Source organism: Pipistrellus hanaki (assembly GCF_964339955.1).
Source record: "Pipistrellus hanaki genome assembly, chromosome: 3".
Classification (NCBI taxonomy): Eukaryota; Metazoa; Chordata; class Mammalia; order Chiroptera; family Vespertilionidae; genus Pipistrellus; species Pipistrellus hanaki.
In genome coordinates, this window is record NC_140505.1 from 87,836,673 (window position 1) to 87,857,401 (window position 20,729).

The 20,729-nt window shown below is 38.9% G+C and overlaps 1 protein-coding gene across 8 annotated transcripts in view; it reads right to left on the minus strand.

The window, feature by feature from the left end:
• SPART (spartin) overlaps positions 1–20,729 on the minus strand; it is a 73,066-nt gene that overhangs the window by 5,057 nt on the left and 47,280 nt on the right. The window contains exon 9 of one of the 8 annotated variants that reach the window (XM_084879562.1): positions 10,137–10,337. The exons of the other annotated variants lie outside the window; for them this stretch is intronic. Coding sequence (XP_084735688.1) covers positions 10,298–10,337 — 40 coding nt within the window. The 3' untranslated portion in view covers positions 10,137–10,297. Of the gene's footprint in view, positions 1–10,136; positions 10,338–20,729 lie in introns of those variants that run through there. 8 annotated transcript variants of the gene reach the window in all.

Sequence of the window (20,729 nt, forward strand, 5' to 3'; positions counted from 1 at the left end):
GCTGATAAACTTAGCCAGGATATGAAAAAGGACCAACTAGAAATTAAATATATACTGACTGAAATAAAAAATATTATTCAGAGACCCAACAGCAGAGTAGAGGAACACATGAATCAAGTCAAAGATTTGAGATACAAAGAAGCAAAAAAGACTCAACCGGAAAAGCTAAAAGAAAAAAGAATCTGCCGAAACCGGTTTGGCTCAGTGGATAGACCATCGGTCTGTGGACTGAAAGGTCCCAGGTTCAATTCTGGTCAAGGGCATGTACATTGGTTGCACGCACATCCCCGGTAGGGGGTGTGCAGGAGGCAGCTGGTCGATGATTCTTTCTCATCGATGTTTCTAGCTATCTATCCCTCTCTGTGAAAAATCAATAAAAATAAAATAAAAAAATGTTAAAAGCCTATGTGTTAAAAAAAAAGAAAGAAAAAGAAAAAGAAAAAAGAATCCAAAAAGTTGGAAGATAGTGTAAGAAGCCTCTGGGACAACTTCAAGCATACCAACATCCAAATTATGGGGGTGCCAGAAGAAGAGAGCAAGATACTGAAAACCTATTTGAAGAAATAATGACTGAAAACTCCTCTTCTCTCCTCCTCGCCCCCCCCCCCCCAATGAAAGAAATAGACTTACAAGTCCAGAAGTGCACAGAACCCCAAACAAAAGGAATCCAAAGAGGACCACACCAAGACACATCATAATTAAAATGCCAAGGGCAAAAGACAAAGAGAAAATATTAAAAGCAGCAAGAGAAAAGCAGGTAGTTACCTATAAAGGAGCACCTATATGATTGTCAGCTGATTTCTCAACAGAAACCATGCAGGCCAGACGGGAATGGCAAGAAATATTCAAAGTGATGAATAGTAAGAACCTACAGCCAAGATTACTCTACCCGGCAACGTTATCATTCAGAATAGAAGGCCAGACAAAGAGCTTCACAGATAAGGAAAAGCTAAAGGAGTTCATCACCACCAAAACCAGTATTGTATGAAATGCTGAAAGGTATTCTTTAAGAAGAGGAAGAAGAAAAAAGTAAAGATAAAAATTATGAACAACAAATACATATCTATCAACAAATTAATCCAAAAATCGAGTGAATTAAAAATACGAGGAACAGAATAAACTGGGGAATATAATAGAATAAGGGGCATAGAAAAGGAGTGGACTCATAATTCTCAGGAAGAGACTGGACAAAAATTGTACACCTATGATGAGGACAGTGCAGGGGTGGTAAGGTCAGAGGGTAGGGTGGAACTGGGTGGAGGGGAGTTATGGGGGGGAAAGGAGAAACTATTGTAATAATCTGAACAATAAACATTTATTCAATTAAAAAAAACTATTGAAAAGGAGGAGAAAATGGGAGATATCTGTAATTTAGCAACATTAAAAAATAAAATAAAAATAAACAAAAACCTTCAAAGATTAAAAAAAAGAAGAAGAAATGTTGGAACTTGAAAATGACTTCAGGTTTTCTCACTGCATAGAATATAGTCAAATACTGCTGTAGTTAAATATTTTACCCTTTTTCCTCCCTGCATGTGATCTACAATAATAATCTGCTGCATGTTGATACTTACTGCTGTGTTGCTAACAATTACCTGAAAGAGAAGTTGGGATGCTTCACTGGGCTGGAAAAAGTTTAGCTAAATCAGAAAGCAGGTATAATTAAGCAAGTTTATTATATATAATAATATATATATGACTAAGCTGACTCGCCCATGCATGATAAAGTTCTCGCCAATTGCATGCGTTTCGATATTTCGTTGTTAATTGTGAATTGGTTGACACTTCTTTTATAGATAAAGGGCGAATAGCAATATTAAAATATTTCTTCTAATTAATTTTCTTTCAATGTGCACGAATCTGTGCACCGGAACACTAGTATGAATTATAATAAAAATTGTGCATTAGTCATTATTTCCTCTTTTTTTTTTTTTTTTTTTTTTTTTTTTTTTTTTAAGCTGTCCCTTCTGGAGATATAAGGCATTTCCATTGAAGCAACTGTAGGACATCTGGAGTCATGATATATGTTTTGAGTTCCACCTTAACTAGATTGGTTAAAACATTTATTTATTTTTAATTGATTTCAGAGAGAAGGATAGAAACATTAATGATTAGAATCATCGATTGGCTGCCTCTTGCACACCCCCTACTAGGAATCAAGGTGGCAACCTGGTGATGTGACCTAAATGGTAATTGAACCATGACCTTCTGGTTTGTGGGTTGATGATCAGCCAGTGAGCCAGACCAGCCTGGCAAGACTGGTTAAGTCTTTTAAACAATCAGAGTTTGTCTTTAAGCAAAGATTCTACATTACTGTCTCTCCCTCATTCCAGTCCACTGCAACTCACTGGCCTTTCTGCTGTTCTTTCAATCTACTAAGTGCCCCTGTGCCACCTTAGGACTTATGTACTGCCTGGTATTTGCCAAGCCTATTCTCATCCCAGGTATTCAACATGGCTAACTGCCACACCTTCAAGTAAGCTATTATCTTCTCAGTATCAATTTTAAATCTATTTGAAATCGCTATATCCCACTGTCAGCCAATCACCCCCTTAAACTGCTCTTTGTTCTTTTATAACTTAGCATCTGCTATATATTATAGAATTTATTTATGCCCATTCTTTTTATTGTCTTACTAGAGTATAAACTCCACTAAAAAAGAGATTCTTTGCTTTTTTCATTAATGTATCCTAAGCACTTAGAACAGCATCTGACATTCAATATTTGTTGAATGAAATGAGCACGTCCTGCCCTATCCATATCACAGTTTCTTGAGCATTAAATGTATAGCAAAGTGCTTGGGAAATTATAAAGCACTGCTATACAAATGTAGTTATTACTGTAATAATAAAAATCTGTTGTATAAAACCATTTCTATGAGAAAATAATATTTGAGATCCTATACAAGGATATGAAAACTTACCCTGTTTTATTTTACCATTTACCTTTTTTAAATACCAGACTGTTAAAGCCTTTCTTATTCAGGGGTTTCCCCAGGTAAAGGGTTGCTTAACAAAAAATAACAATAAAAAGACCAAATTATATAATTTTCTCTACAATTGAAGTGCTTTGTGACCTGTATCTGGACATTTTTTACTAATGCCAGGTCTGTCCTTTGAACTAACAAAGTCTGGCCTAGAACCGGTGCTTTGTGATCCTACTGGCTTGTTCATGCTTGTTTCAACCTCAGGACTAGGAAAGGGAAATAATCTACCATGCTCCTGAAAGATTCTATTTTGTCCTTAGCCTAATGTTAATTCTAGGAGAATCTACAGTCTGTCAAACTTTACATCTATAACAGTCTTGATTAGGGCTTTCTCTCTTTAGGGGTGTCGAACTCAATCAGAGAAGGGGCCAAAATCTAAAATCCAGCCTAAATCGCGGGCTGAATGGTTTACTGAACAGTCATAAACTGACAATGTCATAAACTGACAGCGGAGTGCAGTGATGACAGTGCAGTGCGGGCCACATTGCAAGGCCTGGCGGGCTGGATTTGGCCCGCGGGCCTTGTGTTTGACACATGTGCTCTAGATACTGGACTACAGAAAAGCTTCTCGAAATGCTTTCTGCCAGTCCCTGTTGCTTTGCAACCCCATAGAATTCCACAGGATTTGCTGATCTTGCAGAACACATGAGAACTCTCATAATCAACCAAGCCTCAGTCACAATACTAACATCAGATGGCAATGTCTAAGGATAAATGAGAACAAAGGGGCAGTGGCAGTTTTAGCAATAGAAGAGTGACCACCAACAACTCTTGGTTAAGCAGCTTTCTCTTAGGGCAGATCTCTCCATGACTATGAGCTACAATGAACTGACATGATAACTTAAACTTTTGAATATTTGGAATGTTCCCTATTCTACCCAATTAGTTTCATACCTCTAAATTCCTGTTCATTTGGAAAAAAAGTGCCAAACTAAGAGTCAGAAAACTAGATTCTAATACTAACTAACCATATGACCTTAGTTAAGTCTTGACCTTTATACACTTTATAAATTTCCTCTTTTTCATAAATGAAATTTGTAAATTTAACATTTAAAATTTCCAGAATACTAAGTATTTAATTATTTTTAAAGACTTTGTAAAGTAGTTCAACAGCTGTGTTTATATTTTAAAAATACATTCTCACCAATCACTTCTCCTTCCCAATAAGCCTCAAAATCAGTATTGCTGGCAGGCATCTATTCTTCTTTTCCTTGATAAATAACTGTTCAATGCTTTTCTTCATTTAGATTCAAACTATAATGCTAAAAACTTCAAGAAAACCTATCTCTGAAAAAATATATAGCTTATTTTTGAAACGTTACTTTTTAAAAAGTTAATTTTAATTAGAGCTTTTAAAATAGATTTTATATACAGAGTACCAGTACCATACCAATTGAAGAACAATAAAAATATATATATATATATAAATATGCTCTAAATAACTCAATGAGGTTCAATTTATAATTCAAGTGAGATTTTTCTGAACTTTTTCCAGTGCATTCAGTAATGCCTCCAAAGAGCACATTGTCAATAATTGTAAATTTCACTATAACAAAATTTTAGTCATAAAAACTTCCAAATAAATCAGCCTAAAATTCAATTTGCATACAAACTTCAAAATTATTCTCAGAAATATTAACAACCTTAAATAATTAGAAAGTAAATAGCTTCATATTAGGCTATTCACCAAATAAACTAATGGCAGGTGGGTTGTGGCCAATTTATGAAGAACCTTGTAAGTGAAGTTGAAGAATTTAAACTCTATCTTGAAATCAATGAAAATGGCATGACCAAAGTTAAGTTTTGAAAAAATATAACTCAGGTTACATTGTGAATTGTAAGGATTTAAGGAAACAAGCTGTGAACTAGATGAGGTATATTCTAAGGTAGTGGTAATGAGGCTGGAGAAAAGGGATGGATACAAAAAACAACAACAAAAAAGGTTCTGGTGACTGAATGGCTGTAGTGGATATTTTATTGGGACATATAAACCTGAAGACTAAGAGAAAAAGCTAATAAGGACAGAATTGAGAGTTGCTGGCATATAGGTGGTAACTACAGTCATAGGTATAGGTAATATCCAGGAAAAGTATAAAGGATAGGGCATAGAGTAAAACTTAGAACACATATTTAATGAATGAATGTGGAAAACAACAACCCTGGAAAGTAGTTTGATAAGACAAAACTGAAAGGTGAGTGACATGAGAATATACTATTAGGAGATTTGTAAACACCAATCTTAGAAAGCATTAAATGGAGAAAAATCAACTAGGAGAACAGGTTATAGTAAACATGTGATTATATCTTATCCATGAAAAGTTGTGAGGGGGAAATCCAAGATGTAAAAAAGACATGTCTTTCAAATCTACAGAGAACACAAAATGAAGGTTAATATGACAGACACACATCAAAATCTGAAGCTAAAATGAAGAACAGACTTAATGATGAGTCAAAATTAATGAAGTGGAATTAAGCAAGTGTAAATCTTCATATTCTAAATTTTAGGTACAAATATCAACTGTCCAAAAAATAAGATGAAGATTTAAATTTTAGGAAAAGGAAAACCAAGATGGCGGCCTAGGGTAGACACCCGAATGCAGCCTACCACAACAAATTTGAATTTAGAACTGGAAAACTGGGGAGGCATTGCCCTAAAGCACCAGACAGCTAGCTGAGAGGAGGCTCTGCCATCTGGGAAGGAGAGAGAAGGGACGCTAAACCTCAGGAACTGTGAAGGTAAGGAGAACTGTGTGCAAGAACAGGCGCTGGCTTACTCCCGGCACGCGGAGAGAGGAAGGGCCGGACCGAGATTGCTGCTGGCTGACTCCCGGCATGTGGAGAGGGCGGACAGCTAACGAGCGGCTGGCTTTCTTGTTTGAGAGGAAAACAGAATCACCCTATTTCTCTGATAGACAGCCCCAGACAGGGAGAGGCCAGACTGTCAGCCAGCAGGCAGAGATCTCTCAGAGGTGTGTGAAACCAGAGGCCATTACTGCGGGACTTGGGGAGGAGCTGAAGGGAAAACAAAGCTTGTCTGCACCAACCCGAGACTCCGCCCCATCCAAGCTGAGCACAGAAGCTCTCCCAGAGTCTGGCTTTCTCTAAGGAGTGACTGGCCGGAATCCAAAGTTAGTCTGCGCCATTACCAAAGAGGTGCGCGTGCCTGCCACCAATTTTCCGAAACTCACTGCGAACAGGACTTTTCCAAGGCGAGACTGACAGGGAACCAAAGATTGTCTGCGCCACCCCGAGACCCCACCCCATCCAAGCGGAGTACAGAAGCCCTCCTAGCTGAGACACTGCTGATCCTCACAGCCAATTGGCTTGGAGATCAACACTTCCCAGTGATACCAAAAATAAGCAAGGCTTAACAACAAGACTGCACACGCAGCCTGCACACACAAAGGGCTACACCAAGACTGTCCACCACAGGTAACTGGGAAGGCTGTGCTACTGGGCTCTACCAGAACACCTAGCACAAAAAACTATTCCATCAAATCAGGGAAACAACTAAAATGCAGACAAGAGGAAAGGACTCAAAGGAAGGAGATGGAGGAAAAGAAAAGATTGGACACTGAGTTCAAAACTACAGTTATAAGATTATTCAACAATATCCTGAAAAAAAAAAAAAGGCCGATAAAATAAATGAGACCTATGAGAATATGAAAAGGGCGCAACTAGAAATAATAAGGAATCAACTATAAATGAAGAAAACATTGTCTGAAATAAAAAATATTACACAGAGTCCTAAAAACAGACTGGAAGATCGCAAGAATCAAGACAAAGATTTAGAACACAAAGAGCCAGAGGACACTCCTCCACAGAAGCAAGAAGATAGGCCGAAACTGGTTTGGATCAGCGGTAGAGCATCGGTCTGCAGACTGAAAGGTCCCAGGTTTGATTCCGGTCAAGGGCATGTACATTGGTTGCAGGCACATCCCCGGTGGGGGGTGTGCAAGAGGCAGCTGGTCGATGTTTCTTTCTCGTCAACGTTTCTAGCTCTCTCTCTCCCTTCCTCTCTGTAAAAAATCATATAAAAAAAAGAAAAAGAAAGAAAAAAAGAAGCAAGAAGATAAGAGAATCCAGAAAGTTGAGGATAGTGTAAGAAACCTCTGGGAAAATTTCAAGTGAACCAACATCAGAATTATGGGGATCCCAGAAGAAGAGAGAGAGCAAGATACCGAAAATATACTGAAAGAAATAGTGACAGAAAACTTCCCCCACCTGGGGAAAGAAATAGACTTACAAGTCCAGGAAGCCCGCAGAACACCAAACAAAAGGAATCCAAAGAGGACCACACCAAGACACATCATAATTAAAATTCCAAGAGCAAAAGACAAAGAGAGAATATTAAAAGCAGCAAGAGAGAAACAGGTAGTTACCTATAAAGGAGCACCCATACGATTGTCAGCTGATTTCTCAACAGAAACTATGCAGGCCAGATGGGAATGGCAAGAAATATTCAAGGTGATGAATAGCAAGAACCTACAGCCAAAAATACTCTACCCAGCAAAGCTATCACTCAGAATCGAAGGCCAGATAAAGAGCTTCACTAATAAAAAAAGCTAAAGGAGTTCATCACCGCCAAACCAGAATTATATGAATTGCTGAAGGGAGTTATTTAGGAAGAGGAAGAAGATAAAGATAAAAATTATGAACAACAAATACGTAACTATCAACAAGTGAATCTAAAAACCAAGGGAATTAAAAAATCTGATGAACAATATTAACTGGTGAATATAGTAGAATCAGAGGTATGGAAGGAGAGTGAACTGACGATTCTCGGGGAAAAGGGAAGTGGGGTGCGGGAAGAGACTGAACAAAAACTGTGCACCTATGGATGAGGACAATGGGGGATGGGGAAAGGGCAGAGGGTGGGATGGGAACCTGGTGGAAGGGAGCAATTGAGGGGAGGGGGAAGGAACATATTTGTAATAATCTGAACAATAAAGATTTATTTTTTAATAAATCAATGAAAACATATCCTCCGGTGAGGATAAAAAAACATTAAAAAAAAAAAAAGATTTAGATTTTAAATAAAAGGATCATTTAAAAAACATCAACTTTGATATGGGTCAATAAATAGCTACTAAAAACATATATTCTTTGTCTTGTGTGCTGCATTTATTAAATGCCAAATATGACCAAAACGAGGGTGACAAATCCGACTGTATTAATCTGGAATATTAGATTCAATTCTGGTTCCATATTTTGAAAAAAATGCCCATGAATAAATGACCTGGAAATCATACTATATATAGAATTATTAAAGGAACTGAGAGTATTTCAAAAAGAAAAATAAGTGAAGGATATAATGATAGTGTTTAAAAATTTGTATAGTTACCAATAGAAAAGAGAAGACTGCTCCTATATAACACGCCAGAGTATATAATATACTAAAGGCCTGGTGCACAAATTCGTGCATTGGTGGGACCCCTCTGGGTGGCCTGCGGGGATCTGGCCAAAAGCTGAAGTCCAACACTACCTGCAGCTCCTACCTGCTGCTCCCACTCATTCCAGTCCCACTGAGCTTGCTGTGGGCTTGCACCCAATCAGTCCCAATCAGCAGAGGCTCGTGCTGCCCCAGTAGCACTGGTGAGCCATGTGTGTCCTGTGATAGCGCTCTTCTGAGGTGAGTGGCCTGCAGGATGAGGCTAAAACTGGCGCTCTGACATTCCCCGAGGGGTCCCGGATTGTGAGAGGGAGCAGGCCAGGACTAGGGAGCCCACCAGTACATAATCAGGCTGCAAAGGGACTACGGGAGGGCTCCAGGGCATGTCTGGCCCATCCCACTCAGTCCTGGTTGAATGGATCCCAGCAGCAAGCTAACTTACCGGTCGGAGCACCTGCCCCCCAGTGGTCAGTGCACATCATAGCAACTGGCCAACCAGTTGACTGATCCCTCGTCGTTAGTGCATGTCATAGCAAGCAGTTGAGCAGCCTTAGCATATCATTAACATTATTACACTCTGATTGATTTAACAGTTGACCAGTCACCAGACGACTGGATACTTAGCATATTAGGCTTTTATTATGTAGGATACAACTGGTTTTGAATCATTTGATATTTGCCAAAAGAGTTACCCACAAGGGATTTAAATTTGCACCATTACCAAGTGCAAATCTAAGGGGAATTTTAATTAAAATTCACTAAACTAATAAAATATTATACCTTAAAAATGTAACAAATTCTTTATAGGAAAATATTTTTGCTAAGCTTATTCTTCACAAATGTGTGTTTTATGACAAAATATTATTGAGGGATAAGCAAAAATGAACCTAACTTACTTAAATTATTTTCCTCTAAACAATTTAAAGTGGGGAAAAAGGTGCTAATGTGAATTCAGAAGTTATGTAGAACAGTGATGAATTATTTAGTAGATATTATACTGAAATTAAGTACAGCAGTTTTGAAATTACTTATTGCTTTTCATTGCTCCTGCAGGTCTTCAGGTTCCTAAATCTAAAATAAGACAAGCCGAAACCGGTTTGGCTCAGTGGTAGAGCGTCGGTCTGTGGACTGAAAGGTCCCAGGTTCAATTCCGGTCAAGGGCATGTACATTGGTTGCGGGCACATCCCCTGTAGGGGGTATGCAAGAGGCAGCTGGTCAATGTTTCTCTCTCATCGATGTTTCTAGCTCTCTATCTCTCTCCCTTCCTCTCTGTAAAAAATCAATAAAATATATTTAAAATAAATAAATAAATAAATAAATAAATAATTAAGACAAGCCGAAACCGGTTTGGCTCAGTGGTAGAGCGTCGGCCTGCGGACTGAAAGGTCCCGGGTTCGATTCCGGTCAACGGCATGTACGTTGGTTGCGGGCGCATCCCCGGTGGGGAGTGTGCAAGAGGCAGCTGGTCGATGTTTCTCTCTCATCGACGTTTCTAGCTCTCTATCTCTCCCCCTTCCTCTCTGTAAAAAATCAATAAAATATATTAAAAAAAATAAGACCAAAGTATTAATGTAACTGACAAAAATAAATAATTTTAATAGTTCCTATACATTTACCAACAAATTTTAAGAGTATAATTAACTATATAGATCCTCAGGTAAATAAACCATTCATAATCAATGAACATGGTCCTGAATCATAATCAAAAGGATAAAAGACATAGAAAATATACTTATCTTAACACAATCTGCTTCTAAATATGTCTAAATGATGCCGAAACCAGTTTGGCTCAGTGGATAGAGTGTCGGTCTGAGGACTGAGAGGTCCCGGGTTAGATTCCGGTCAAGGGCATGTTTCTTGGTTGTGGGCACATCCCCAGTGGCGGGTGTGCAGGAGGCAGCTGGTCAATGACTCTCTCTCATCGATGTCTCTGACTCTCTATCCCTCTCTCTTCCTCTCTGTGAAAAATCAATAATATATATATATTTTTTAAAAATAAATATGTCTAAATGAAACTGATAATCCTCTGTATTGACTTATACCACCAAAAATCAGATTAAGAAAATTAATATAAGACATTTGTTTTTCTCTTAAGTATAAGAAATAGAATTAAGGAAAATTTAAAATAACTACTGGGAGAGTAATTTATTATAGGTAATAAAAATACAAATTTTCTTTTTTATACCATCATCAGTTGGATTAGAGTACAAAAACACAGATGCTCACTCTACAAATACTTTTTCATAGTGTAAATTAATAAAAATTCATAAATGTAAATAAATATCAATTACATTTATATTCATACACGTTAATAACTATCAATTTATATAAATAAATGAGGACAAAATTAAATGAGAGAAAAACTAGCTCTTCCAATTCTTCAGTGATAAATATACGGTTTAATATTTGCAGTGATAAATATCTGGTTTAAAATTTAAAAAGAAAATTTCACCCATACAGCGTGGCTCAGTGATTGAGCACTGACCTATGAACTAGGACAGTGGTCAGCAAACTCATTATTCAATAGAGCCAAATATCAACAGTACAATGATTAAATTTCTTTTGAGAGCCAAATTTTTTAAACTTAAACTTCTTCTAACACCACTTCTTCAAAATAGACTCGCCCAGGCCGTGGTATTTTTTGGAGAGCCAAACTCAAAGGGCCAAAGAGCCTCATGTGGCTCTCGAGCCGCAGTTTGCCGACCACGGAACTAGGAGATCTTGGTTCAATTCCTGGTTCAACATACCCAGGTTGTGGCATACAGGAGACAGCTAATCAATGGATCTCTCTCATTATTGATGTTTCTCTCTCTCACATTTCCCTTCCTCTCTGAAATCAATAAAATATATTTTTTTAAAAACAAATGCCTACTTCTGGGCCAGATTATTGAGTGATAAAATAGTATTCCTTGGATAAAACTCTTTATTCCTTATTTCCCCTCCCATCTTTGCAAGTTTCTATTTAAATCACTAATCTGGTTTATCTTCAGGTCGTATAAATCTTTCACCTTTTACTGCTAAGATTAAAGTACCCTTATAGTTAAAAATACAAATCTATCTAACTACAATATATGCCCATTTATCTACTTTTTTTCATTCCACAAGTCTTTGGAGGAAAAGGATTAAAAGAATAGCAATGCACATCATAACAGAAATAAATTAGTTCAGAGCCACTGCTAAATATCTTATTCATCGTATTAAATTCTCCTCACATTGCCGAAACCGGTTCGGCTCAGTGGTAGAGCGTCGTTCTGCGGACTGAAAGGTCCCGGGTTCGATTCCAGTCAAGGGCACATACATTGGTTTCAGGCACATCCCTGGTAGGGGGTGTGCAAGAGGCAGCTGGTCAATGTTTCTCTCTCATCGACGTTTCTAGCTCTCTATCCCTCTCTCCTCCTCTCTAAAAAAATCAATAAAATATAAAAAATAAAAAAACAAAAAAAATAAATTCTCCTAAGAACCAAAAACACAAAACCAACACCAAAACCTATACTTCCTTAGTTTCGAGAATCCCAAAGCTTTAAGAAGGCTCTACTTAATGGTACTTAGGTAAGCTTTTTTTTTTTTCTATTAAAGTAGGAAATGGACAAAATCAATAAAGTACTTCCTACTTTCTAATATGACTGACTAAATATGTTCTAACAAATGATACTGTTAATCTAAAAATAATTCACTTTGGACCTAAAAGCACTTCTTACCTTCTCATGGTCTTGCAACAAAAGAAGAAACTATTTTCTAATTAGAGCTGGTCCATCAAAGTAATCTCAGAGGTATAACACAGAGTATTAGTCAAAAGTCAATGCCAGAAGTAGCAAGAAGTGAGCAGGGAGACTTGAGTTTTATACTTTCATCTAAAGAGTCTCAGATCTGCTTTGTATTTTCTTTTCCAATTTTGATAAAACTGACAGTCCGAGAAGATGTGCCAACTTGCTTTATTTCAAAGGTATGCATGTCTCAGAATGAACAAATCAAATCAACTTAGGAAATTAAGTTAGTATTTCCTAAGCCAGTGGTAATGTACTGTTGTGGGAAGGAATCTAAAATACATGCTAGGCATCCCAGCCAGTTTGGGTCAGTGGATAAAGCATTGGTCTGTAGACTGAAGGGCTGTGGGTTCAATTCCATTCAAGGACATGTACCTTGGTTGCAGGCTCGATCCCCTGGCCATGTGTGAGAGGTAACCAATCAATGTGTCACTCACATTGATCTTTCTCTTTCTCTCCCCCTCCTTTCAACACTCTCTAAAAATCAATGAAAAAATGTCCTCAGGTGAGGATTAACAAACAAGCAAAAATATCCTATGTAATCCTATATAATAAAAGGCTAATAGGAAAATTGTCCCCTTGGGAGTTCAACTGACCAGGAGTTTGATCACTCTCTCTGAGGTGTGTTGACCATCACGGGGTGACACAGAATGAAGGAAGGCCCCGGCCTACAGCTGGCAGCCAGGGGAAGGAAGGTCTCTATTGGCCTGGATTGCTGGCCTGGTCTAGGGACCCTAAACGTGCACAAATTTTGTGCACTGGACCTCTAATATATAAATAATAATGACAATAAATACATTGTAGGCAATGGTGAAAAATAACTCTTAAATACTAAACTTGCATAGATGTCCCACCAAGGACAATGGTACCCTAATGCCATTCTCTGACACAGCATGACAAAGAACACCTGGCTACATCCCAGCTCTACTACTTACTGGGGGTATAATTTTTAACAAGGTATTTAACAGCTCTATGCTTTGGTTTCCTCATCTGTAAAATGGAGATAATAGCATTAAATAATACAGAAAGATTAAATAATACAGTACACATGAAAAGCACTAAGCACAATGTCTGTTACAAAACTATGAATTCGAATGTTGTCAGTGAATAGATAACTACACAAGTAACTAAGAGTTGAGAACACCATTATTATTTTTTTTTCTTTAAAAAACATTAAATATTAAGATCTAAACTAATTCAAAACCAAGAAAGCCATTGAGGTCTTTTAGACTAGATTTAATTTTTAGTTGATCTTGTACTTATAAAGAATAAAAAGGCAAAATCAGAATATCTTGTTTTAAGTCTCATTTTTAACAAAATCACTAATCAGTTGAGCTTGCAAATCATTAACTTCTGTCTATTCATCCTTTATAATAAAAGGCTAATATGCAAATAGATCCAACAGTGGAACAACCAAAAAACCGAACAACCAAACAACTGGTCGCTATAATATGTACCGACCACCAGGGGGCGTGCAGGGACCATGGCTTGCATTGGCAGCAAGCGGCAGAGTGGGAACATGGCAGGAGTCAGCAGCAGTTGGATGGTGGAGTAGGTGAGCGGGGGCACCAGAACAAGGCAGAGCACGGGTTGCTGTCATTGGGGCATGCCTCTGGTGGTTACTGAAAATTCTTTGCTGCTGTGCACCACAGTCCTGCCCGGTGCTTGCACCTGCTGCCAGCATCAGCCCCATTTGCACCTGCTGCTGGTGCCCAAGCCGCTACACTACTTGTACCCGCTGCCAGCACCTGGCACCGGCCCTGATATCTCGGCACCGTCAGTGGGTGCAAGTGGCAGTTGCTGGCCCCAATTGCCTCTCAGGGCTTCTCCACCTCCCCCTGATCCTAAGGGGCAAGTGGGGCTGGCGGCTGCCTCTAGCACCTGCTGCCAGCGCTGGCCTCACTTGCACCCACAGCTGGCACCAGAGCTGCCACTCACACCCACTACTAGCTCCTGGCGCCGATCCTGATTGCTTGGCGCCATCAGTGGGTACAAGTGGCAGCTGCTGCCTCAATTACCCCTGAGGGCTTCTCCACCTCCCCCTGATACTAAGGGGCAATTGGGGCAGCAGCCACCACTTGCACCTGCTGCCAGCGCTGGCCTCACTTGCACCCACAGCTGGCACCAGAGCTGCCACTCACACCCACTACTAGCTCCTGGCGCCGATCCTGATTGCTTGGTGCCATCAGCGGGTACAAGTGGCAGCTGCTGCCTCAATTACTCCTGAGGGCTTCTCCACCTCCCCCTGATTCTAAGGGGCAATTGGGGCAGCAGCCACCACTTGCACCCACTGACAGCACCAGCCCCACTTGCACCCACTGCTGGCGTTGGCCTCAATCGCTCCATATCACCAGGGGTATGAACAGGGCTAGCACCATCGGTGCATGGGAGTGGCAGCAGTGGGAACAGGGCTGCCAACAGACAAGGGACTAGGGGCCGCGGCAGGAGGGGCCAGGCAGGGGTACAGAGGATGGGCCAAGACCTGCCCCAGTGCCCACCACAGCCTCGCGGCCCACAGTTCCTTTAAAGATGTACAAATTTGTGCACTGGGCCCCTAGTTAATATATGAACCAGAAGACATACAATCTGTCCATTCCAATACAAATGTACAATGGAAGATTCAAATAAGATATACATAAAGAGCTAATATTTACAAGGCATAATAGCTTAATTATAATTTAATTTGCCTATCAAAACTACAGACAAATATCACCCATCAAGAACATGCAGTTAATAAGATATACAAAAACTCCAGGCTTTATAAAAATAATCTATTTTTTTTTTTTGCATTAATGATGAACAGATATATTTATATAAAAATTAGTAATGTGCAGCAAAAATCACAGTAATTCTATGATTTGCTAAAAGTATTCTTCTCAAGAAAAATAACAAGTGAAAAAAAAAGGTCTCATATACTTACTAAAAAGAACTACATAATATTTTAACTGTGCAGGATTTTACAAATGCTATAAGAGATTTAGTCATTAAAATGATAAAATTAGGCCTGGCTGGTGTGCTCAGTGGATGAGCATCTACCTAAAAACAGGAGATAACAATCTGATTCCTGCTCAGGCCATATGTCTGGGTTATAGGCTCAATCCTTGGGTGTGAGGTGTGCAGACAGCAGTCAATCAATGATGCTCTCTCATCATTGATGTTTATATATCTCTCTCCCTCTTCCTTCCTCTCTGAAATAAATACAAATTAGAAATAAACTTATAAAATTCAACTTATGAAGTTAATATGGCAACCGGCAGAAAAGTAGGGAGGGAGAGAGTGTGAGAAAGTGAGAGTGCGATAGAGGAGTCTGTGGACCTGTGTGTGTGTGTGTGTGTGTGTGTGTGTGTGTGTGTGAGAGAGAGAGAGAGAGAGAGAGAGAGAGAGAGAGAGAGGGAGGGAGGGAGGGAGGGAAGGAGGGAGGGAGGGAGGGAGAGAGAGAGAGAGAGAGAGAGAGAGAGAGAGAGAGAGAGAGAGAGAGAGTGCGAGCGAGCTAGGGACAGATTCTGAAGGTCTTCCAAGGGGCTGCCAAACCAGGCAGTCTTAGACGGCGGAGCTCCGCTCCCACCGCGGACACTCCAGGGCGGCCAGTGTGGGCACAGAGACCATGCCATCTTGAGAAACAGCTGCTTGAGACTAGGATCCTGGCTTCAGATGCAAACCCAATCTGGTCTCAGATGCAAACCAGGACCCCGGCAGCCACTGGGGACAGAGACCTGCAACCACAGCTGCAGACCCACAGACACCAAGAATCCAAACATCCCGGCCGCAGATTTCTGTGAGTCACAGACCCTACACCCCTCCCTGCAGAATCTCGGGCAGCACCATAGTCACTGATAGATCTGCCCCTCACACGGGCCACAGCGCCTCTACAGGAATTTGAGCCTGGGAGCCCACGGACACAGAGAATCTATTCCCCACAATACAATTGGGCAACCAAACCTAAAGCCCACGCAGGGTGGCAGTGCCACCTGACTTCTGTTTTCCACAGGGCAGAAGTGGACCTCCTGCCAAAACAGTGTTTCTGTGCAACCCAGTCCCCCAAGCTGACAGGGACCCTAATTCTCCAGGCGGGAGGCAGCACTGAGCACCAGTGACTTCACATAAGGACCAGCGACTCCAATTCTTGGTACATGCACAATAGGGACCTTGATTCTTAGTGAGAGGTCACATGAAGCAACAGAGACTCTGATACTCAATTCTTGGTGCAGGCACAGGGGAACTCTGAATCCTGGCATGCACTAGAGGATTCTGATTTTCAGTATATGCCAGTGGGGTCTCTTAAGCGTGGTGCAGGTGGGGTTCCTGATTCTAGGTGCGTACACAAGACCACACTGAGCGCTGGTAATGCTGACCCTGGGCAGGCCTGGTTCCCACCAACACACAATAGCCACACATTTTAGTGTTGGAGCTCTTCAGGGACACTCACTGCACATGGCACAGGCCCATGCAACTCGACAACTGAGACAACACAATCCCCAGAGGGAAAAAAAATGAGGAGTTGCCAAGAAAGGAAATTAGTGAAAATGAAGCATGCAACATGACAGAAAAAGAACTCAGAGTAATGGTCATATAATTTATATACTAGATGAATGAGAAAATCAACAACGTAGGCAAAAATCAGGAAGAAATAAAAAATGATATAGCTACAATCAAAAACACCATGGAAGGTTTCAACAGTAGACTCAAAGAAACAGAAGACCAAATAAGTGAATTAGAAGATAAGGTAGAGAAACAAGCTCAATCTGAACAGCAACTAGAGAAAAAAATTAAAAAGCATGAGGAGAGTCTAAAGGAGCTTTGGGACAACATAAAACGAAGTAACATAAATATAATAGAGCTGCCAGAAGAACAAGAAGAGCAGCAAGGATTAGAAAATCTATTTGAATAAATAATGACAGAAAATTTCCTGGATATGGGGAAGAAAAAAACTATACAAGTACAGAGTCCCAAGCAAGATGAATCGCAAAAGACCCACACCAAGACATGTCATAATTACAATGGCAAATGTTAACAACAAAGAAAGAATCTTAAAGGCTTCAAGAGAAAGACATAGAGTTACCTATAAAGGATCCCCCATCAGATTATCAAATGATTTCTCGTCAGAACCACATCAAGCTAGAAGGGAATGAAAGGAGGTATATAAAGTCTTGCAAAGCAAAGGACTGAATCCATATCAAAATTGAAGAGGAAATCAGGAGCTTTGCAGACAAAAAAAAGGCTAAGGGAGTTTATCACTACCAAGCCAGCAATGCAAGAAATGCTAAAGGGAATGCTGAAAAAAGAAGAAATAAAAAGTTAAGAAGTAACACAGGAACAAAAATAGAAATGACTATTATACAAACAAGTACCTTTCAATAATAACTTTAAATGTAAACAGACTAAATGCTCCAATCAAAAGACATCGAGTGGTTGAATGGATAAAAAAAAAACCCGACCCATATATATGCTGTGTACAAGAGACCCACCTCAGAACAAGGGACTCACATATACTGAAAGTGAAGGGATGGAAAAATATATTTCAGGCAATCAGAAATGAAAAAAAAAAAGCTGGGGTAGCAATATTTATATATGACAAAATAGACATCAAAGTGAAAGCTATAACAAGAGATAAGGGCGGCCACTTCATAATACTAAAGGGATTGATACAACAAGAGGTTATAACCCTGATAAACATATATGCACCCAATGCAGGAGCACCCAAATACATTAAAAAAAATCCTGGAAGATATCAAGGGAGAGATCGACAACAATACAACCATAATAGGATACTTTTAATACCTCACTATCACCATTGGACAAATCATATAAACAAAAAATCAGCAAAGAAACATCAATCCTAAATGACTCACTAGACCAGATGGAATTGACATCTTCAGAACATTTCACTCCAAAACCAAGGAATATACATTCTTCTGAAATGCACAAGGGACATTTTAAAAAATAGACCATATATTGGGTCATAAGCAAAGTTTCCCCAAATTCAAGTATCTTCTCAGGCCATAATGGCACAATATTAGAAATAAACTACAATAAAAACAAACCAAAAAACTCAAACACTTGAAAGCTGAATAGCATACTATTGAATAATGATTGGGTTACCAATGAGATCGAAGAAGAAATTAAAAACATCATGGAAACTAGTGACAATAAAAACACAACCATCCAAAATCTATGGGACACAATGAAAACAGTCCTGAGAGAAAATTTATAGCTCTACAGGCCTACCTCAAAAAACAGGAAAAAATGGTAGTAAATCATCTAATGCTACAACTCCAAGAATTAGAAAGAGGGCAACAAGAAAAGCCCAGAGTGAGGAGAAGGAAGAAGATAATAAAGATCAGAGAAGAAATAAATCACACACACACACACACACACACACAAAAGATCAATGAAACCAAGAGCTGTTCTTTGAAAGGATAAACAAGATTGATGAACCTCTAGCTAGGCTCACTAAGAAGCCAAGAGAGAGGACCCAAATGAACAAAATAAGAAATGAAAGAGGCTAAATAACAACAGACCCTATAGAAACACAAACGATGGTTAAAAATACTATGAACAACTCTACTCCAACAAACTAGACAACCTGGAGGAAATAGACATATTCCTAGAAAAATACAACCTTCCAAAACTCATTCAGAAAGATTCTAAAAATCTCAATAGACCAAAAACTATGGAAGAAACTGAAGCAGTCATCAAAGAACTTCTAGCAAACAAAAGTCCAGGACCAGACAGCTTCACAGGGGAGTTATACCAACCACTAAGGAAGAACTAAAACTTATATTCTTCAGACTATTCCAAAAAATTGCAGAGGAAGGAACACTTCCAAGCTCATTCTATGAAGCCAGGATTACCTTACAGATAAAGATAACACAATGAAATAGAGAATTACATGAACATAGATGCCAAAATCCTCAAAATTCTAGCAAATCAGATCCAGCAGTACATCAGAAAGATCATACACCATGACCAAGTAGGATTTATCCCAGGGATGCAAGGATTGTACAATATCTGCAAATCAATAAACATGATACATTACATAAACAAATTGAGGGATAAAAATCACATAATCATATCAATTGATGGAGAAAAGCATTTCACAAAATCACAACACTCGTTCTTAATAAAAACTCTCAGCAAGGTGGGAACAGAAGGATCATACCTCAATATAATAAAAGCCATATATGACAAACACACAGCCAACATCATATTCAATGGACAAAAACTAAAACCATTTTCCCTAAGAACTGTAACAAGACAAGGATGTCCATTCTCACCGCTCCTGTACCACATAATACTGGAAGTACTAGCCATTGTGATCAGACAAGAAGAAGAAATAAAAGGCATCCAATTGGAAAAGAAGTAAAACTGTCCTTATTGACAGATGACATGATACTGTACATAGAAAACCCTAAAGACTCCATCAAAAAATTATTAGACTTAATAAATTCAATGCAGCAGGATACAAAATTAATGCCAAGAAATCTATAGCATTTTTTTCACCAATAGTGAACTTACAGAAAAAGAGACTAAAAAAGCAATCCCATTTACCATTGCACCAAAAAAATTAAAAGATACCTAGGAATAAACTTAACTAAGAAGGTAAAAGACCTATATGTGAAAAACTATAGGACACTCAAAAAAGAGATAGAGGAAGACATAAACAGATGGAAGAACATACTGTGTTCATGGACTGGTAGAATCAAAATCATCAAAATGTCCATATTACCCAAAGCAATCTATAGACTCAATGCATTTCCCATTAAAATACCATTGACATATTTCACAGACCTAGAACAAATTATCCAAAACTTCATGTGGAATAAAAAAAGATTCCGAATAGCTGCAGCAATCCCGAAAAAAAAGAACAAAGTAAGTGGGATCTCAATACCACATATCAAGCTGTATTACAAAGCCACTGTTTTCAAAAGAGCCTGGTATTGGCACAAGAACAAACATATAGATCAATGAAATAGAATGAATAATCCAGAAATTGATCCAAACCACTATGCCCAATTAATATTCGACAAAGGAGGCATGAACATACAATGGAGTCAAGACAGTCTCTTTAATAAACGTGTTGGGAAAATTAGACAGATACTTCCAAAAAAAATGAAACTAGACCACCAACTTACACCATACACAAAAATAAACTCAAAATGGATAAAGGACTTAAACGTAAGGCAAGAAACCATAAAAATATCAAAGGAATCCACAGGCAGTGAAATCTCGGACATATGCCGAAGCAATTTCTTCACTGATACTGCTAGGACAATGGAAACTAAAGAGAAAATAAACAAATGGGAATACATCAAAATAAAAAGCTTTTGCACAGAAAAGGAAACCATCAACAAAACAACAAGAAAACCCACTGCATGGAAGAACATATTTGCCAATGTTATCACCCATAGGGTTTAATCTCCAACATTTACAGGGAACTCATACAACTTAACAAAAGGAAGATAAACAATTCAATCAAAAAATGGGCAAGGGACCTAAGTAGAAACTTTTTGAAAGAAGAAAGAAGGAAGGCCAAGAGACATATGAAAACATGTTCAAAGTCACTAATTATCTAAGAGATGCAAATCA